This window comes from Pezoporus occidentalis, unplaced genomic scaffold (genome assembly GCF_034315485.1).
Source record: "Pezoporus occidentalis ecotype Australia unplaced genomic scaffold, CSIRO_AGI_Poc_V1 ctg235, whole genome shotgun sequence".
Taxonomy (NCBI): Eukaryota; Metazoa; Chordata; class Aves; order Psittaciformes; family Psittacidae; genus Pezoporus; species Pezoporus occidentalis.
Window position 1 is genome coordinate 870,846 of NW_026914233.1, and position 15,732 is coordinate 886,577.

General features: G+C 41.4%; 1 protein-coding gene across 3 annotated transcripts in view; it reads right to left on the minus strand.

The window, feature by feature from the left end:
• Positions 1-15,732, minus strand: part of NEK11 (NIMA related kinase 11) — a 69,252-nt gene that overhangs the window by 52,451 nt on the left and 1,069 nt on the right. For 2 of the 3 annotated variants that reach the window (XM_062621862.1, XM_062621861.1), the window contains exon 1: positions 12,668-13,439. In XM_062621862.1, the coding sequence (XP_062477846.1) occupies positions 12,668-12,837 (170 nt within the window). In that variant the 5' untranslated portion in view covers positions 12,838-13,439. Of the gene's footprint in view, positions 1-12,667; positions 13,440-15,732 lie in introns of those variants that run through there. The other variant, XM_062621860.1, reaches the window with a different exon arrangement.

Consider the following 15,732-nt stretch of genomic DNA (forward strand, 5'->3'; position numbering starts at 1 on the left):
ATACCATTTCCACCTCCTTTACCAGCACTGAAGTACAGATCTATGTGGTCAATGTCTGAAGGTGCTGTTTGACACTACGGGAGAATATCATAGCATTTTACTAAAACAAAGTGATGAATTTCCAGTAACTTTTGAATACATGGAAGTCAAGTTCCACACTGAAGCGATGTCTTCACAGTCCTTTTAGTAATTATCCCATTCAACACTGCATGCTTGTAAAGTCACAGTAGCTACACATGACAGCAATAAAACTACAGTAATTTGCTTGATCAAAGGAAAAAAAAGCTGTATTTCTTCATAAAAAGATTTCTTCCTCAATCTCACCCAGCAGTTTCTGACTAACAACGCATGAATTTCAATGTAAACTTCCCTAACCCCCATCTGGCAGCGTGATGAACAAAATATACTGTTGGATTTGCCTGCATCTCTCCAGACAAGCTTCATGCTACACAGACAGGCTAATACATACTGCAATCTTGTCATCATTGACGTGGGGACATTACCCCTTCCTTCATCTAGATCACACCACGGAACTGACAAGCGAGTCCTTTTTAAACACCACTTAAGACAAGTTTCTTGTGTACACAAGACAACTATAAAAGCCTCCTGTGTGGATGCGTGGGGGTAGCTTGTCATCTTAGTCACTCGGTGATTCTGAAGCTGTCATCAGCTGTCACACAACAAGGCAGGCGTTTTTCTTCTTTAAATTCATTCCCAGAAGAAGGAATCAGGAGAATGCACTTTTTGTAAACACGTTTTGGCTTGCTGCTACACAACGTTAATTCATACCCAGAGCTGGAAGTCGTGTGCATCTATGCAATTAAGACGAAGCATTGGTGCATACTGTTTCTGTATGTAGATAAGGTTTGACTTTACTGCATTTAATACAAGGAATATAACCAGGCTCCAGGTTAAATGCAAAGCTTTTAATGTCTACTTTAGTAAATACACTTCAAAATTGAAAACGCATACTTAAAAAGCCTCTGTATTAAGTAGAATCATAGAATCATAGAAGTAATCGTAAGTCATTAATCGTAAGTATTGACCAGAAAGTTATGTCAGTCTCAGAAGCCTCTCAGAAAGAATGGACAACTCCTCATCTAAAGTGGCTCTTTTCTGATAGCTTTAGAAGAAAACCATGGAGCTAAAAGTCTTCAGTCAGAGATTCATCTGTATAAACGAACTATACTTTTCAATGCACAAAACACTCAAAGAGTGCTTAAATTCATTTTACCCCATTTCAGTATTTACACAAGTAACTTCTACCCAAACAGGCAGCTAAAATTGACACTTTCTGTGATTTACAAGACTCCTAAGATAACTGAAATTTGGCATCTCTGCTGATGTCAGATAGGTCCATAAACTGATAAAAAAAAGATTAGCAACCACAAGAAATAACAAACTTCTCCTAGCTAAAGAATCCTGACTGCATTTCCCCTCTATCAAGAGAATCCAGACCTATGCTTTGAAGGAGACAGTGTTTCTGTTTCTATGATCCAACCACCTGCATTTTAAGGTTGGTTTATAGTAAGGAGTAGGTTATCATTGCTCATAATTCAGCCATAATACTTGCATATCATCTGCTGAAAATCTGCATGTCCTTAACAGTTTAGAAGCATAGGTAACACAAGGTATTTTAAACAAACCTTTGTGACACGAACATTTATTATGAATATTGGGAATAACAGCCTGCCCTGTTTTGTCAAGACTCCATCTGGAGTATAACAGGTTCATCTGAAAGTCAAGATTCTTCATAAACCCTACACCTGTATTTCCTGCAGGATTTAAAATGTCCAAAACCATCTGCATGAACTAAGAAATCATAGATATAAGTGGTACATACTGAAAAACAGGTAAAACAACTAAAACGTTGGTGCCTTTCAAATACACTTTACCCCTTTTGATATAATGCTAAAACAGATGAACTAATTCAAATTTATCTATTTATTCTTATAAATAAATGTCCCTAAAGACAAGGTAAAATGGCAGCGAACACACAACCAGAAACCTTGGTTATAGAAGTGCTAGCAGATTTCTTAAATACAGAACAATACCCTCCAGATTTTAACTGCGTAGGGAAAGAAAACCCCAACCCAACCAACCTAGCCTTGCAATTTAACAGCACAGACACTTTGAACTTGATCTCGAACTGACCACAGCTGAATCTTGCAGTGAATGCATTTGCATCTTAAGAGCAAGAAGTTCCATGTTCACTATTTATACGCAATCCTGGAGGAAGCTGAGTATGGTGCAGGGAATAGCATCACAGTGGGAAAACTACATGAGAGAGAAGTTTGCTCCCTAAAATACAGTGAGCAGCTGCCCTGTCTCAGCAGTGCCTCGGCAGGATCCCAGACTTCCCCCAGGAACACCTTCTGGCTTTCATCAGCAGATCCTTTTTGGCTTGCACAGTCACGCTTTGAAGTGCAGCCAGACCGGTGCAATAGCACGGAGCAAATGCGGATAAATAGAGCAAGACTTAAACCAAGAGGAAAACAAGCACGAAGGTGGAATCCTCCAGGACACAGACACACGGTGGGAATCCCTTTTGGAGCATCACTAGTGACTGACAATGTTCCACAGCAGTGTTTATCTCGGTCGGTTTGCACCGATCTAAAATTAAACGTTTTACAAACCATCTGCTATTTGTTTATGCTGATGACACACTTTATTATTACATAATTTGCTTTACTGGATCAGATGCAACTCTTAGAAGAAGGCAGCCTTCCCCAAAATGCACTCCGCTTTTGGACCAAACTGTGACATGAATTATTGACCAGGTACATTTGCTTGCGGATAATGAAGTAAAAGAAACCTATCTCTTTACATGTCCAGATAAACAGGTCTTCGAGAATAGCAAAGAGAAGGTGCGTTCTAGGAATACAGGGTCAAAATCTGGATTTTTGTCATCAAATAGACACTTCATTTTACACAGGCAGTTGTTTAGCTTTAATTGCAACCTGAGATTAGCAAGACCTGCTAGCAGGTAAGCAGTCTGCAAAGCAGGGAGCTTGTCATTCCACTCAGTTCCTATTTCCAAGTTGTCAGTGTAGAGACTTGTGCCATAACCCACAGCTGTGTATTGTATTTCTGTCCACTCTGACCTTTGTAGAACTGTATCTTCATCCCCGTAACTCCTCAGTACAAGGACTAGATGTGAGTCTGTAAAAACATATCATCTCATACCAGCTCTGTCATTAGGTCTGCAACTGGTCATAAACAATAAAGTTAAAGGAGTGACTAACTAATGAAGTCTTACATTCTGTTTATCAAATGGCAAAGAGAGAAGGTCTGGTACTAAAAATGGGGACCAAAACGAAGAAGAGGCAACAACCCCCATAGAATCACAGGATGATCTGGGCTGCAAGGGACCCTAAAGCTCACCCATTTCCAACCCCTCCCATGGGCAGGGACACCTCACACCAGACCAGGTTGCTCCAAGCCCCTGTGTCCAACCTGGCCTTGAACACTGCCAGGGATGGGGCAGCCACAGCTTCTCTGGGCACCCTGTGCCAGCGCCTCAGCACCCTCACAGGGAAGAGCTTCTGCCTAAGACCTCACCTCAATCTCCCCTCTGGCAGGTTAAAGCCATTCCCCTTGGCCTGCCCCTACAGGCCCTTGTCCAAAGCCCCTCTCCAGGTTTCCTGTAGGTCCCCTTAAGGTATGGAAAGGCCACAGTAAGTCGTTTCAACACCTTAAGGTATGTATACGTTAAGGCCTTTTATACACAAATTTGGTCTCTAAAACAGCTCCCACAGTATTAAAGCTGTTTGGGAAGTTCAGTAACAAGGATATCACATATCAAGGATTTCATATGGCACCCTATTGCCTGGAATCTGCTCCCTCACTTAGGCTGATATTCTAGTTCCACTGTAATTTTCATCTAATCCTTACCCATCATACACACAGCTATCCCGTTACCAACAGTCTTACCAGATTTCTCTGCCTGGCATCAGTGACTGGTTTTCCTACAGTTTACACCTTACTAACAGAAATTCAGATAGCCATTCTTTCCATTTTATCCATTAGATTTGGAGCAACAGTAGCTGCACGCTCAGACATGTTAATGATACGTGTCTATTGTAGAGAAAGAAGCAGGTGGTGAAAACATGGGATGCAAAAAGTCGCCATACACAAATCAGTCCTACCTAGAATGAATACCTGGTTTTAGCTAAGGAAGAAAACACTCACAGTAAATTAAGAGCCCATGATTTCTTGGGGAAAATCAAGAATATTCCCACATTTCCAGTGTAAAAGAAACGAGTGCCATTTGCTATTCTTACTTACATATATATGTTTAGTCATTAACCAAAACATTTCAAACCTAAGCATTACTACACAACTTCTCAAATCATATCTTGGCTTCCTTATATCTTCCCATTACTGATGCATTACTAGAGCTGTAAACCCATTTCAACCCTAAGTGTTGCTACACAACTCCTTGAATCAAGTGCTGGGCTTTGTTTGTCATCCGCATGAAGGCTACTGATGTATTAGTAAAGCCCTAACAGTCACCAACGATTGTTTTGACCCATCCTCCAAAACAGCCTCTTCATGCAGTGCATCAACATTGAGAACTAACCCCTGAGTTAAGCACTAAGAATTCAATCGCTATATGAGCATTGTAATATCTGTAAATGGATAAAATATCACTTCATGCTTTGAATAAGCACCTGAATTTAACTGTGCTTATCTTGAACGGTGATGAGATGGTGTAAATTTCTACATGAAATGAATGATTCACTTTTCGTTTCCACCAGCAAGTCACAATTAGAGCACCTACAAACATTTCCTTGAGGTGCCTCATGTTCAAATGCTCTAACACACACACGGACACTCAACAATTCAGCTCATGATGGAAACACTTTATGGTTATTTGAAAATTAACAGTTCCTAATTAGTATCCCCAAGAAACACGGAATATATTTGCTGGAGCATGAAAGGGAACACTGATGAAATAAAGGAGCTTCAAGTGATGCAGCTGGTATCATTTCCTTCTGCACTGAGCAAAGTCTCACACACACAAAGGGGCATCCTTCAAATCATTTTTGGTCAACCATATGTGCCAACACTGGGAAAAAAATCAGGAATGAGAAAGGCAAGCAGAGCACTTGTGTTATCCCCCATAGAACTGAACAAGCCATATTACTACCACACAAAGGCATCCATCCACATTGCTTACATATTAAACTGTGTTTATTTTGAATCATTCTTTTGGGCACTTGGATTAAAAATTACAAAATAGAAGTGGACACTGATTAATAAGGGAAGAATTTCCCTCTACAGCCATATTTTCAGGGTTTTTTTCCTAGACAGAAATGAAAACCCAGAAAAAGTAATCAGATTTCTAGTCCATTGATATGATTCAGCTCTAAATCCAATAGTAATGGACTGTGATTGAACTGAAAAAGTGGTCTACTCAGGTAAATTATTAACAATTACTATGGGGTACAGACTAAATATGTGTGAGTGGACCTTTTTTAGCAACACTTCATCTCTGCGTGTTGCATTATCACCATCTACTGTTCCTTCATGGTTTTTCTGCCTAGTCTCTTTAAGGATGTAATTAAGGGCCACACCACCACTAATCAGAATGGAATTTTGGAGAGAAATCTGACAAGGACTAAATAACTTTATTCTCTGTATCTTTGAAGACTTAACTCCATCAAACATCAAATCATCTAATCCAGGCATGTCTCCATTGTGATTTCATTACACATACTTGATGCAGTTCACTACTTACTGCTCTCTGCTAATTGTAATGTTCCCTTTCAGAAACAGAACTATTTTGTTTTCAAGCATCATAATACAATTAAGCATCATGCGACTGACATGTTACATTTCTTCAACTTCCAGCCTTCAGCTACAGCATCTGCCAAAAGGAATTTTCCTTGTAGAGGAATTAAGTTGAATTTTGACTTTAGTTTCAATTAGAAATTTTGAGGAAAGACCCTCATATCATCCGATCAACATGCATCAGTTTACAGAAAGCAGTCTGGAAAACCAGGGGTTGCAAAGGGAAACCCAACAACACTAATAACCACTATGAGAATGCATTCCATAGAGATTCAACTAAACCATTTCCTAATGCAAAACTTAATGGTTTCCTTCCTGAATGCAAACATATTTGTAAGTAGAATGATGTTCCTTTCAATGGTGCACAGATACTTATGTCAACAGTACAGTCCCTTCAGGGAAACGAATTCCCACAAGTCATTTAAATACTAATTGCTGCAACTTTAATGGGAAAATACACTCCTCCTATATGTCCTTTTCCAGCAGGCATCTCCTTCAGTGTTTATTTCTGACATGTACTGGATTAAAAGGGCTGAGAGGAGAGAAAAAAGAGATAAAGGCACAGTTTCTAGATTTACAAAAGGATATTACTACATTGTCTAGAATCAAAGGCAAAGGGAGGAAATGAATTCTATCTATTGTTAGATTAAAATCTTTTCATACATTCTAGGCCTCCCAAGTATGGTCCTGTGGTCTTAGAAATCCATGAAACATGTGAAATCCAAAACTGAAGCAACTCCCCAGCAACACTGAGAAGTTATTTTAGAGCACATGATGTTACTGAGAAAGCGATGCATGGAAGAGGAACATCGAACTAGGAATCACACTCCTAATGTGTCACATCAGCACAACCAACAATGAATAAATAAAAAAGGAATGAAAATGCACTGACTGTCCAGCAAATCCACCCAGAATTCCACTGCAGCAGTCTTCTCATTACAATGGACTGAATGCAACAAAGAGCTGGAGGCTTGTTCTGCACAGAAGTTACAACATCCTTAATGCAGACTTCAGAGAAAACACTTTGCCAACACACGTAACAGAAGGCAGTTAGGTGGGTGCTTTCAAACACTGCAAAACCAGACTGTGTCTTTGAGGCAGGTGGTCACAGTTCAACCTAAAGGAATAATTCTGCACCTCTCCGTTTTCTTACTAAAGCTAGCTTACTAACGCTAAATGCTACACAACCATTGCAGCAAAGTGAATGACACAGAAGTGATCTCGAGGCGTTTGCTTAATTACAAACTCATTAAAATCTGTCTTGGCCTTACACCTCAAAGAACCAGTAATTCACCAACCATAGCTTAAGGACAATTCTCTACTCAGTGTTGAAAGTGCTGCTCGTAAGCAATCTGAAACCTCAACCACCGTCACCCTCACTGTCTGCACACAAGAGCCAAATGTGGTGGGTGCTGCAACGCAGCTCCCAGGAGCTCAGCTCTAGGGGGGGTGAGATTGAGAGTAAACCCAAGCAATGCTTTAAGGCACGCTGCCTCCCACTTCAGTAAATCAAAGACATACTTAGAATGCTCGATTAAAGTGGACGCTGAGGGGTCCCCGTGATGCTGTTGGCATGGTTCCCTCAACAAGTCAGTCAAAACACCCTCTGGTCCAGCAGGAATGTTCAGTGAAGGGTCCCTATAACGGGATCCGTGGTAGCTGGAGCCTTACACGAAGGAGCAGAGGCACACTTCACTGAACCAAGCAAAAGATGGCTCACTGAGAAAAGCTCATTTAAAAATAAGCATCAATCAGGAAGGTCCTATAGGAAATGCACCTTTGCTCAGTTTCCAAGGAGATCATGAATATCTGTTCACAAATATAAAATAACCTGACGGATTCTAGCCTTAGTTTCTAGGATTTTCTTATTAAACAAGGGAGAAGGGAAAAGGAAAGCAGCACAATTAGATGAACATACACCCGACAAGTGGCAGGGAGTCATTTGTTACTGTTTTAATCAATCCAGTATCAAACAAGCATTCTCCTGGAATACCTTCAGCGAAGCAAACAGGCAGCAAACACAGGGATGTGACGACACAGCAATCCGCTGTTTGTTGCTTGGATATTCACAAGTCACAGAACTCTTCCACCCTTAGATTCTATTTCATTTGTTATAAGAAATCATTAATAATTGAAAGTCACATGATAAATTATTTAGGGAAGTGCACGGTTTCCAAGGAATCATAGCGTGAGTCTGGATTAACGGCACAACGCAAGTCAGACGCCGAAGTTGAGCTGACACCCCACAATCACCACACAGGGGAGCAGTCCAGGGAGCTGGGCACTTCCCAGCGTGTGCTTTCCACCACAGGGACATAAAGCACCTTGTGAATATTTATGAACTAGAAGTCCTTATTGCCTACTGCGTACTCCAGCCGCTATGAGTTAAACCAGAGCTTCACTTGGCACAATTGATTAGGACATTCATTGTCTATAAGTGATAGGACTCCCCTTGAAGACTACTGATAAACATAAATCTCTGCCATATAACACTTGGTCTTTAACCACAATCACCTGTTCTAATTAGTTGATAATTTACTCTGGGAGACTAGGATAGAAGTGACTGCAGGGATATTACTGTTTGCTGTAAAAATGCTGGTACAATCCTGCTACTTCCTTTATACAAACCAAGTTACCTGATTATTTTGGGTAGCTTTAGATCCATGATGTCCAGGAACAACAGAAAGCTCCTCAAAAACTAAGATAGATTTTTGAAAACTCATATGCAAGTCAAGAATCTGGAAAAGAAAAACCAACCAACCAAGCAGACAGGAAAACCCACAGAAATAAAACCTAAACCACTAAACACCAGCAGACATCCTGCATTCTGAAGGTGTTTTGGTGATTTTCTCTGAATGTACCAGTAAACTAAAAGCTATAGACACTTTATTGACAAAAATTCATCTAAACCATGCCCTAGACATAGTATTGAAAAGCCTTCCTTGTCTTTGTCATTAGAGAATGCACTTGAGCAGATCATAGAATCACGGAATGGTTTGGGTTGGAAAGGACCTCAAGCTCATCCAGTTCCAACCCCTTGCCACGGGCAGGGACACCTCACACTAGACCAGGTTTCTCCAAGCCCTGTCCAACCTGGCCTTGAACACTGCCAGGGATGGGGCAGCCACAGCTTCCCTGGGCACCCTGTGCCAGCACCTCAGCACCCTCACAAGGAAGAACTTCTGCCTTAGATCTAACCTGAACTTCCCCTGTTTCAGTTTGAACCCATCACCCCTTGTCCTATCACTACAGTTCCTGATGAAGAGTCCCTCACCAGCATCCTTGTAGCCCCCTTCAGACACTGGAAGCTGCTCTGAGGTCTCCACGCAGCTTCTCTTCCCCAGGCTGAACAGCCCCAATGTTCTCAGCCTGTCTCCATACAGGAGGTGCTCGAGCCCCTGATCATCCTCGTGGCCTCCTCTGGACTTGCTCCAACAGCTCCATGTCCTTGTTATGTTGAGGACACCAGCACTGCACACAGTGCTGCAAGTGGGGTCTCACAAAAGTGAGATCCTGGAGGCGGCAGTTTTATAAGCCAGTACTGAGCTGACGGTACTTTGCCAGCAAAACAGATGCTGTATTCACACATGGGTGTCCCTTGAATTTCCTATCAAATAAAATATAATAATCCCCAAAGCACTCATATACTATATGTTAGCACAGAACAGAAGGTAGGCAGTAAACATCAATCACCTCACCTGTGCACACGCTCAGGGACCACCATGGCCTAACCTGCTTTTCTTGCAACTGCTAATGAAGGCATGCAGAGGGAAAATACAAACACTGGAGGGAAACAAGAGGGAAGGGAGAACCTGCAGCTGCAATTAGGGAAAGTAAAAGCAAAGAGGGGGCATTCCAGAAAAAGGAGTGTGGTCATAACATGCAGTGAAAAAGTAGGGCTTAGGAGAACCAAGGATGCACGTCTACAGGAAACTAGGCATCCATTTTGCCACACACAGAACTGCTTGCTTCCAAACTACAGAACTGGCCCCCATGATATTAGGCTCTAGCAGAGGATTGAGAACCCACAGTATAACTAAACGTTCTGGAACACATAGCAACATGAAGATATCAAGGAATAGTTTCTCAAGTAGTGACGAGTTATTCTGCACAGCCTTGCTACATGAACACAGGCAAACTGTTTAATCTCCCTGTTTAATGCCCATTTGATAAACTGGATAAATAAATGGGTAAAACCACTTCACAGCCCTGAAAAGTGTTTTCAGGTCCCAGAACATTAAAGGTGCTAAATGCATGCAAAGAGCCATTCAGAATGCACAGTGTTCAATAGTGGGCATTCATGGGTCTAGACAAGTGACTGAGTAGCATTGTCTATCCTTTGCTAGTAACATTAAATTATACAAATGTAAAGAAGAAAAAAGTGCAACGTTACAGAAGAAAAAGAGGAAAATGAACAAAACCACATAAGAAATAGGTTTTTACCCAGAATAAAGCTACCATTTTTTTCTTCTTAAAAGAGCCAAACCCAGAGCCTCTAAAAATATGTGAAACTCCACTAATGGGCACCTAGTGATGTTCATCCCCATCTGTCAGGCCTAAACTCAGTCCAAAAGGTTAATGTGAAAAAGATTAAAAACCACAGCAAATATCTGCAAGAGCATCCAACACTTATTTGGACTCAAGTTACGTATCAGCTAAACCACTTTGCAATGTGAGATAAAGATTTGCCAGAGCTCACTAGAATGGAAAGAGAGCGTCAACGTTAAGCAGTTCAATGTTGGTTTTAGTGACTGCACAGTACCTGGCTCAGAACAAGATCTGCAAGCCTCTAACAGGGAAAGTACCACATAACACACAAACCAAGCCATCCTGAGTTAACAGGAATTAAGCAGCTTGCTTTCAAACATCTCTTGTGTTTAACTCTTATATTAACTAAGATGATATAAATTCTGACCATAGTCTCTTCCAAAACAGGGGGGAAGTTGATGATCTTTCTCCTGTGTGGATTGCCCAGTACATGAGAAACTTCTTTCATGGTGAAGAGCCTCCCAGCTTCTGTCCTTTCTCTTTATGAGAGCATCCATTTTGTTCTCTACTCTGCTGTTTTCACATAAATCACAGGAACTTCTAATCTTTGATTCATAGAATCCCAGACTGGTTTGGGTTGGAAGGGACCTTAAAGCTCCTCCAGTCCCAACCCCCTGCAACGGGCAGGGACACCTTCCATTAGAGCAGGTTGCTCCAAGCCCTACCCAACATGGCCCAAATAAACATCTCTCTCTCTCCCCCAGCTGAAGCACCTCTGTGTATAACACTTTGCTTGTGACGGCCAAGATCCTTGAGGGCTAGCAAAGTACAAAACACACCCCAAAACTGTTTCTAAAATAAGGCAAAAGCTCTGCTGAGCATACATGAAATTAGATGATAACCACTGTCAGTCTGTCCTAATTCATTCAGTAGACATTGCAATCATGGAAAATCGAAAGAGATAGCCCCAAGCAGCTCCCGTACCAATATCTGAGATGTCACTCTTCTTGGGCATTTGTATTCTTATAACTTACTGCTATGCACTTTCACAGCACTTTATAGCAATTTTCAGGAAGCTCTCTGTGGCTGAGTTCAGACTGTATTTCTCTCAAGATGCTCTAGCTCATCTCTGAAACAATACAAACAGACTTACTTCTGCAGAGGTCATTTGGGACCTAAATATCTCAATTCCTTTTTATATTTGCCAGAGTGCTTTCAGGTGAGTAAAAAAAATAACCACCTATTCTTTCATTCAATATATATATGCACTTCCCAATTAAAAATGGAACAGAAGCAGTAACCAGGACACTTTCATAAGAGCTTATTTTCTGAGTTCAACGTAGTGTTGAGAATGTGATTTCTAGTATATTTTACCACCGTAAGAAACAAGTATTTTTAAATGGAAGAAAGTGTCTACTCTCTGTCTAGTTATAGTACGTGAGCTTCCATGTTCACCTGGGCCAGTATTTTTGTCACCTGTTAGCAGTGATATAAAGTTGTGGGAATGCGCTCATCCTCCTGCACTTGAGATGAGGAATAAGCAACTGCGATACGCAAGTACCCCCTAGTGATGGATAGGATGAACTGCAGCATTGCACTAGCACCTCGGCTTGTTAAATTTTGTTGCAGTAACAAAAAGGGACCGATAAACCAAAAAAGAACATGCCATCTGATACGCACAGAGATAGTAACTACTTCAAGGCAAAGCCCACATTCCTTGGTTTTGAGGCCTGGCAGCTTGTGCTATAGCAGCAGATACGTGAAGACCTACATTTCACTATACGGTTAGTATTTTGAGTTCTAAGAATGAGAAATTACACAGTATAAAGCTTTAAGCCTTTAACAAACAATTTTGTTACAACGACAAGCAGCTAAGTTGTGAAGCCTCTCATATAACTTTGCCCTGCTTCTTGTCAGGGCGATGATAAACTTTACCACTGTTCTGAGTAAATACAAGGGTCTTTTCTACAGTGTATATCCTGCATTAGCAACTTGTCCATGGTGTGACACTGGGGTGTAGGTAAGCTATATATATTTTGATTGGTTTTGAAATGTGTTACAAAGCTTCAAAGGTGTATATTGCTATGGGGATGAGGGTCTGAGATTTTCCTACCTCCACTCTGCCTTGCACAGGTAAATGAAACAGGACTGAAGAGAAAAGCACAGTAAGATAGACATGTCAGATAAACCATTTCAAGCAACGGACTCAGCTGAAATGCTGAGTCTGCAAAAAGCCTGCACCTATCTTATGTCCTCCCTACAGCTTAAAAGTTAAGGCAGCAATGGAATGCCAAACTGAGAGATGAGACACAAAGAGAACATCTACAATGCAAGAAATACGTTCCAACCATTTTTACTCGAAGCATATGAAGGGTTTACTTACAATTCTTCTCCTTGTTTTGCTCTTCTGTCAGAAACCAGATACACACTTCCAAAGCTTCCATTGCCAAGTTTCCTCTGAATAGTGTATCTTCTAGCAATCACAGCGCCTGAGCGAGCAGAATTCAATCTGGCAACACTGACATGCTTAGCAGTTTCTTGAAATTTCAGCATTTCTCTGTGTAACAGAAACCACACAAATTTCTCTAGAACGCAGCTTTCCAACCCTTTTACTCTTCTGTGGATGCCCACAGGAAACACTTGAAACAGTAAAAAAAAACCCTATCTGTCAATGTATCATTCTTATTAAAGTCTTCATTTAATTCTATGGTAGTGCTTACAAATCAAGTGGAGTCATTAGCTGCTAAGCTAGGGGTAGCAGACTTGATAAAGAAACTCTAGGTAATGTAGATGTGATGTTGTCAAGCCATCCTCTCAATCAGCATTAAATGAATTCACTGAACTGATAACACAGGAGGAATTAAATGCAGGTGCTTATACATCAGCTTATTTTAAAGTTTCAAGTGCTGTTTGCAGAGATAACTACACCTGTGTTTCACCTGACAGTTCCCCTAGGAATGGCACTCTTCCTCACCACCGCAGTACCTGACACCAAAACCTTCTGTGTTTCAGGATACAAGTTAGTTCACTTGTGTTTCATGACCGTTGTATATACTGAAGCATAATCTCCACTTGTAATATGAGTCACCCCCATCAGTAACTACAAAGTTCTTTTCCCTGCTCTTCCATTTGCCCCTCAGGTTTCACCCTCTGTTTCAGTGTGACTGAGCACTAGAACTGGAGTTTCATGGCTGCCCACATGCCTACAGGATTTCAGTAAAACCCAATTGTGTCAGCTCTTCATTCTCTTTTGCTGCAATAATTCTTTCCTGACCCACCCTTCTAACAATGTCACTTGGATTCAGAACTCTCGTCTAACTGAGGTCCTCATTATGCAAACACAGGGACCACAAAGGCCAACTTCTAGTGTTTCTGTGGCTTCCAGTAACTGAACATGAGCTCTGAATAACCGTTTACTCAACCTTCCTCATTCCAAATGATTAAAGGGTAGGTGTTTTGCTGCACATGATTAAACAACACTGCTTTCATTACTTTGCCTTTATATAATGCTACCTGCATCATTTGTGCTTGGATCCTTTGGAACAAATACAGATGTTGTAAGACCCTACAACCAGTGCAATGAATCCTACCATCAGCACCGTCTGCTGCAGTGCAGTGTGCACACACTGGGTTCGCTCACCATAGCATTTTAACATCAAAATGCTGCTTCTTGTTGTTTTCAAAGACAAATGACAAACTCATTTTAAAAGCTGTGTAACTACTGTATCCATGTCACCGCCTTCACTTCCTAACACACGCAGAGCCTAACTGAAAGGTACAGATTCGCATCTTACAACAACAGCATGTATGAACATAATTTAATACCCATCTCCTGAGCTGCTGTCACACTGTACCAAGCAGCCTGATGTTGTACGATCACTATGTTATGAAACACAGCCAAATTGTAATTGCCATCTTACCAATGATACAAATCCTGTCTGCTTTGGAAACAAAAGCACTCCTGAGGTTCTGTTTCTGTATTCCCTTCCAGGTCCTAACAGCGTGTCTTGGTTTAAGCCTCTCCTGGAGGGATGGGGAGGAGAATGGAAAGAATGTAACTCCCACGGGTTGAGATAAGAGCAGTCCAGTAACTAAGGTATAACACAAACCCCTGCTGCTACCACCAATGATAATAATGATAAGGGAAATAACAAGGGAAGAGAATACAACCACTCACCACCCACCGACCTATACCCAGCCTGACTGAGCAGTGATCTAGCCCTTCCAGGTAACTGCCCCCAGTTTCTATACTGGGCATGACGTGCTGTGGTATGGAATACCTCTTTGGTCAGTTTGGGTCAGGTTTCCTGTCTCTGCTTCCCCTGGCTTCCCCTCCTCCCTAGCAGAGCATGAGACTCAGAAAGTCCTTGGTCAGAGTAAACATTACTGAGCAGCAACTAAAAACATTGGTGTTATCAGCGCTGTTCCCAGGCAGAAAGTCAAAACCACAGCACTGCACCAGCTACTAAGAAGGAGAAAAATGACTGCTACTGCTGAACCCAGGACACACAACAAAAGGTGTGAAATGCAAACATCAGCTAGAAAATTACTTCTTCTGTAACACCAAATCTGTCTGAAGAAGCATAAATGGCTGGTGTTGAGGTGTGGGGAAGGCAGGAAGATGAGCTCCATAGAATAGTACACTGCCAGCTCTGGAAAGCTTGCGTATTTTGCATTTACTATTCTCATCTGATAGGAAGTTGCTGGTTTATGGATGGCTCCGTAAATTCCAAACAGAATAGCTTTGAAACACATAACCTTTAGAAATGACAATGCTTACAAACACTGCTGAGCGCTCTGTCCCTTTTTTCTGGAGAAGAGTCACTTAACACCGCTCATCTTCACATTTTCATACTTACTTGGGCCCTACAAATACATCACAATCCTTTACACCACAATATAACACTTGAGATCAAGAACCCCACTGAGACTAATGGTTGTGCTTTACCTCTCACCTGCTATTCTCAATGCTTCAATTTCCCTCTGTATATAACAATTAATAATAACTATCATAGAACTATGTGAAATGCTTTGATATCTACTGCTGAATAGCGTTATATGCCAAGGGCCAGTGGTATTGCAGGCACAGAAGGGATGGATTGCTGAGCCACTGCATTTGAAAGAAATACCCTGTAAGAATCAACACACGTTAGAGCCTGCCTCAAGCATAACACCAGCTGATTCTTTGAGAATATATGAACTGGTGGCCTCTCCTACCTCACTCCAACTTTTAGCCCCAATCTTCCATGTATTTTCTCACCAGTGTCCATCTTATCCTGCTGAGTAGGTATTTCCCAAGCAGCAGTACATCAGAACAAATAGAGATAACTCAAAGGAATCAACCCTCCAGCCCTCTTGTCTTTAAAAACCACAGTATACCCTATCCGGTAACACACTGGTAAACAGTGGATGTTCCTTGTTTTCCGTCCAGGCCCCATTCCAGAGCCT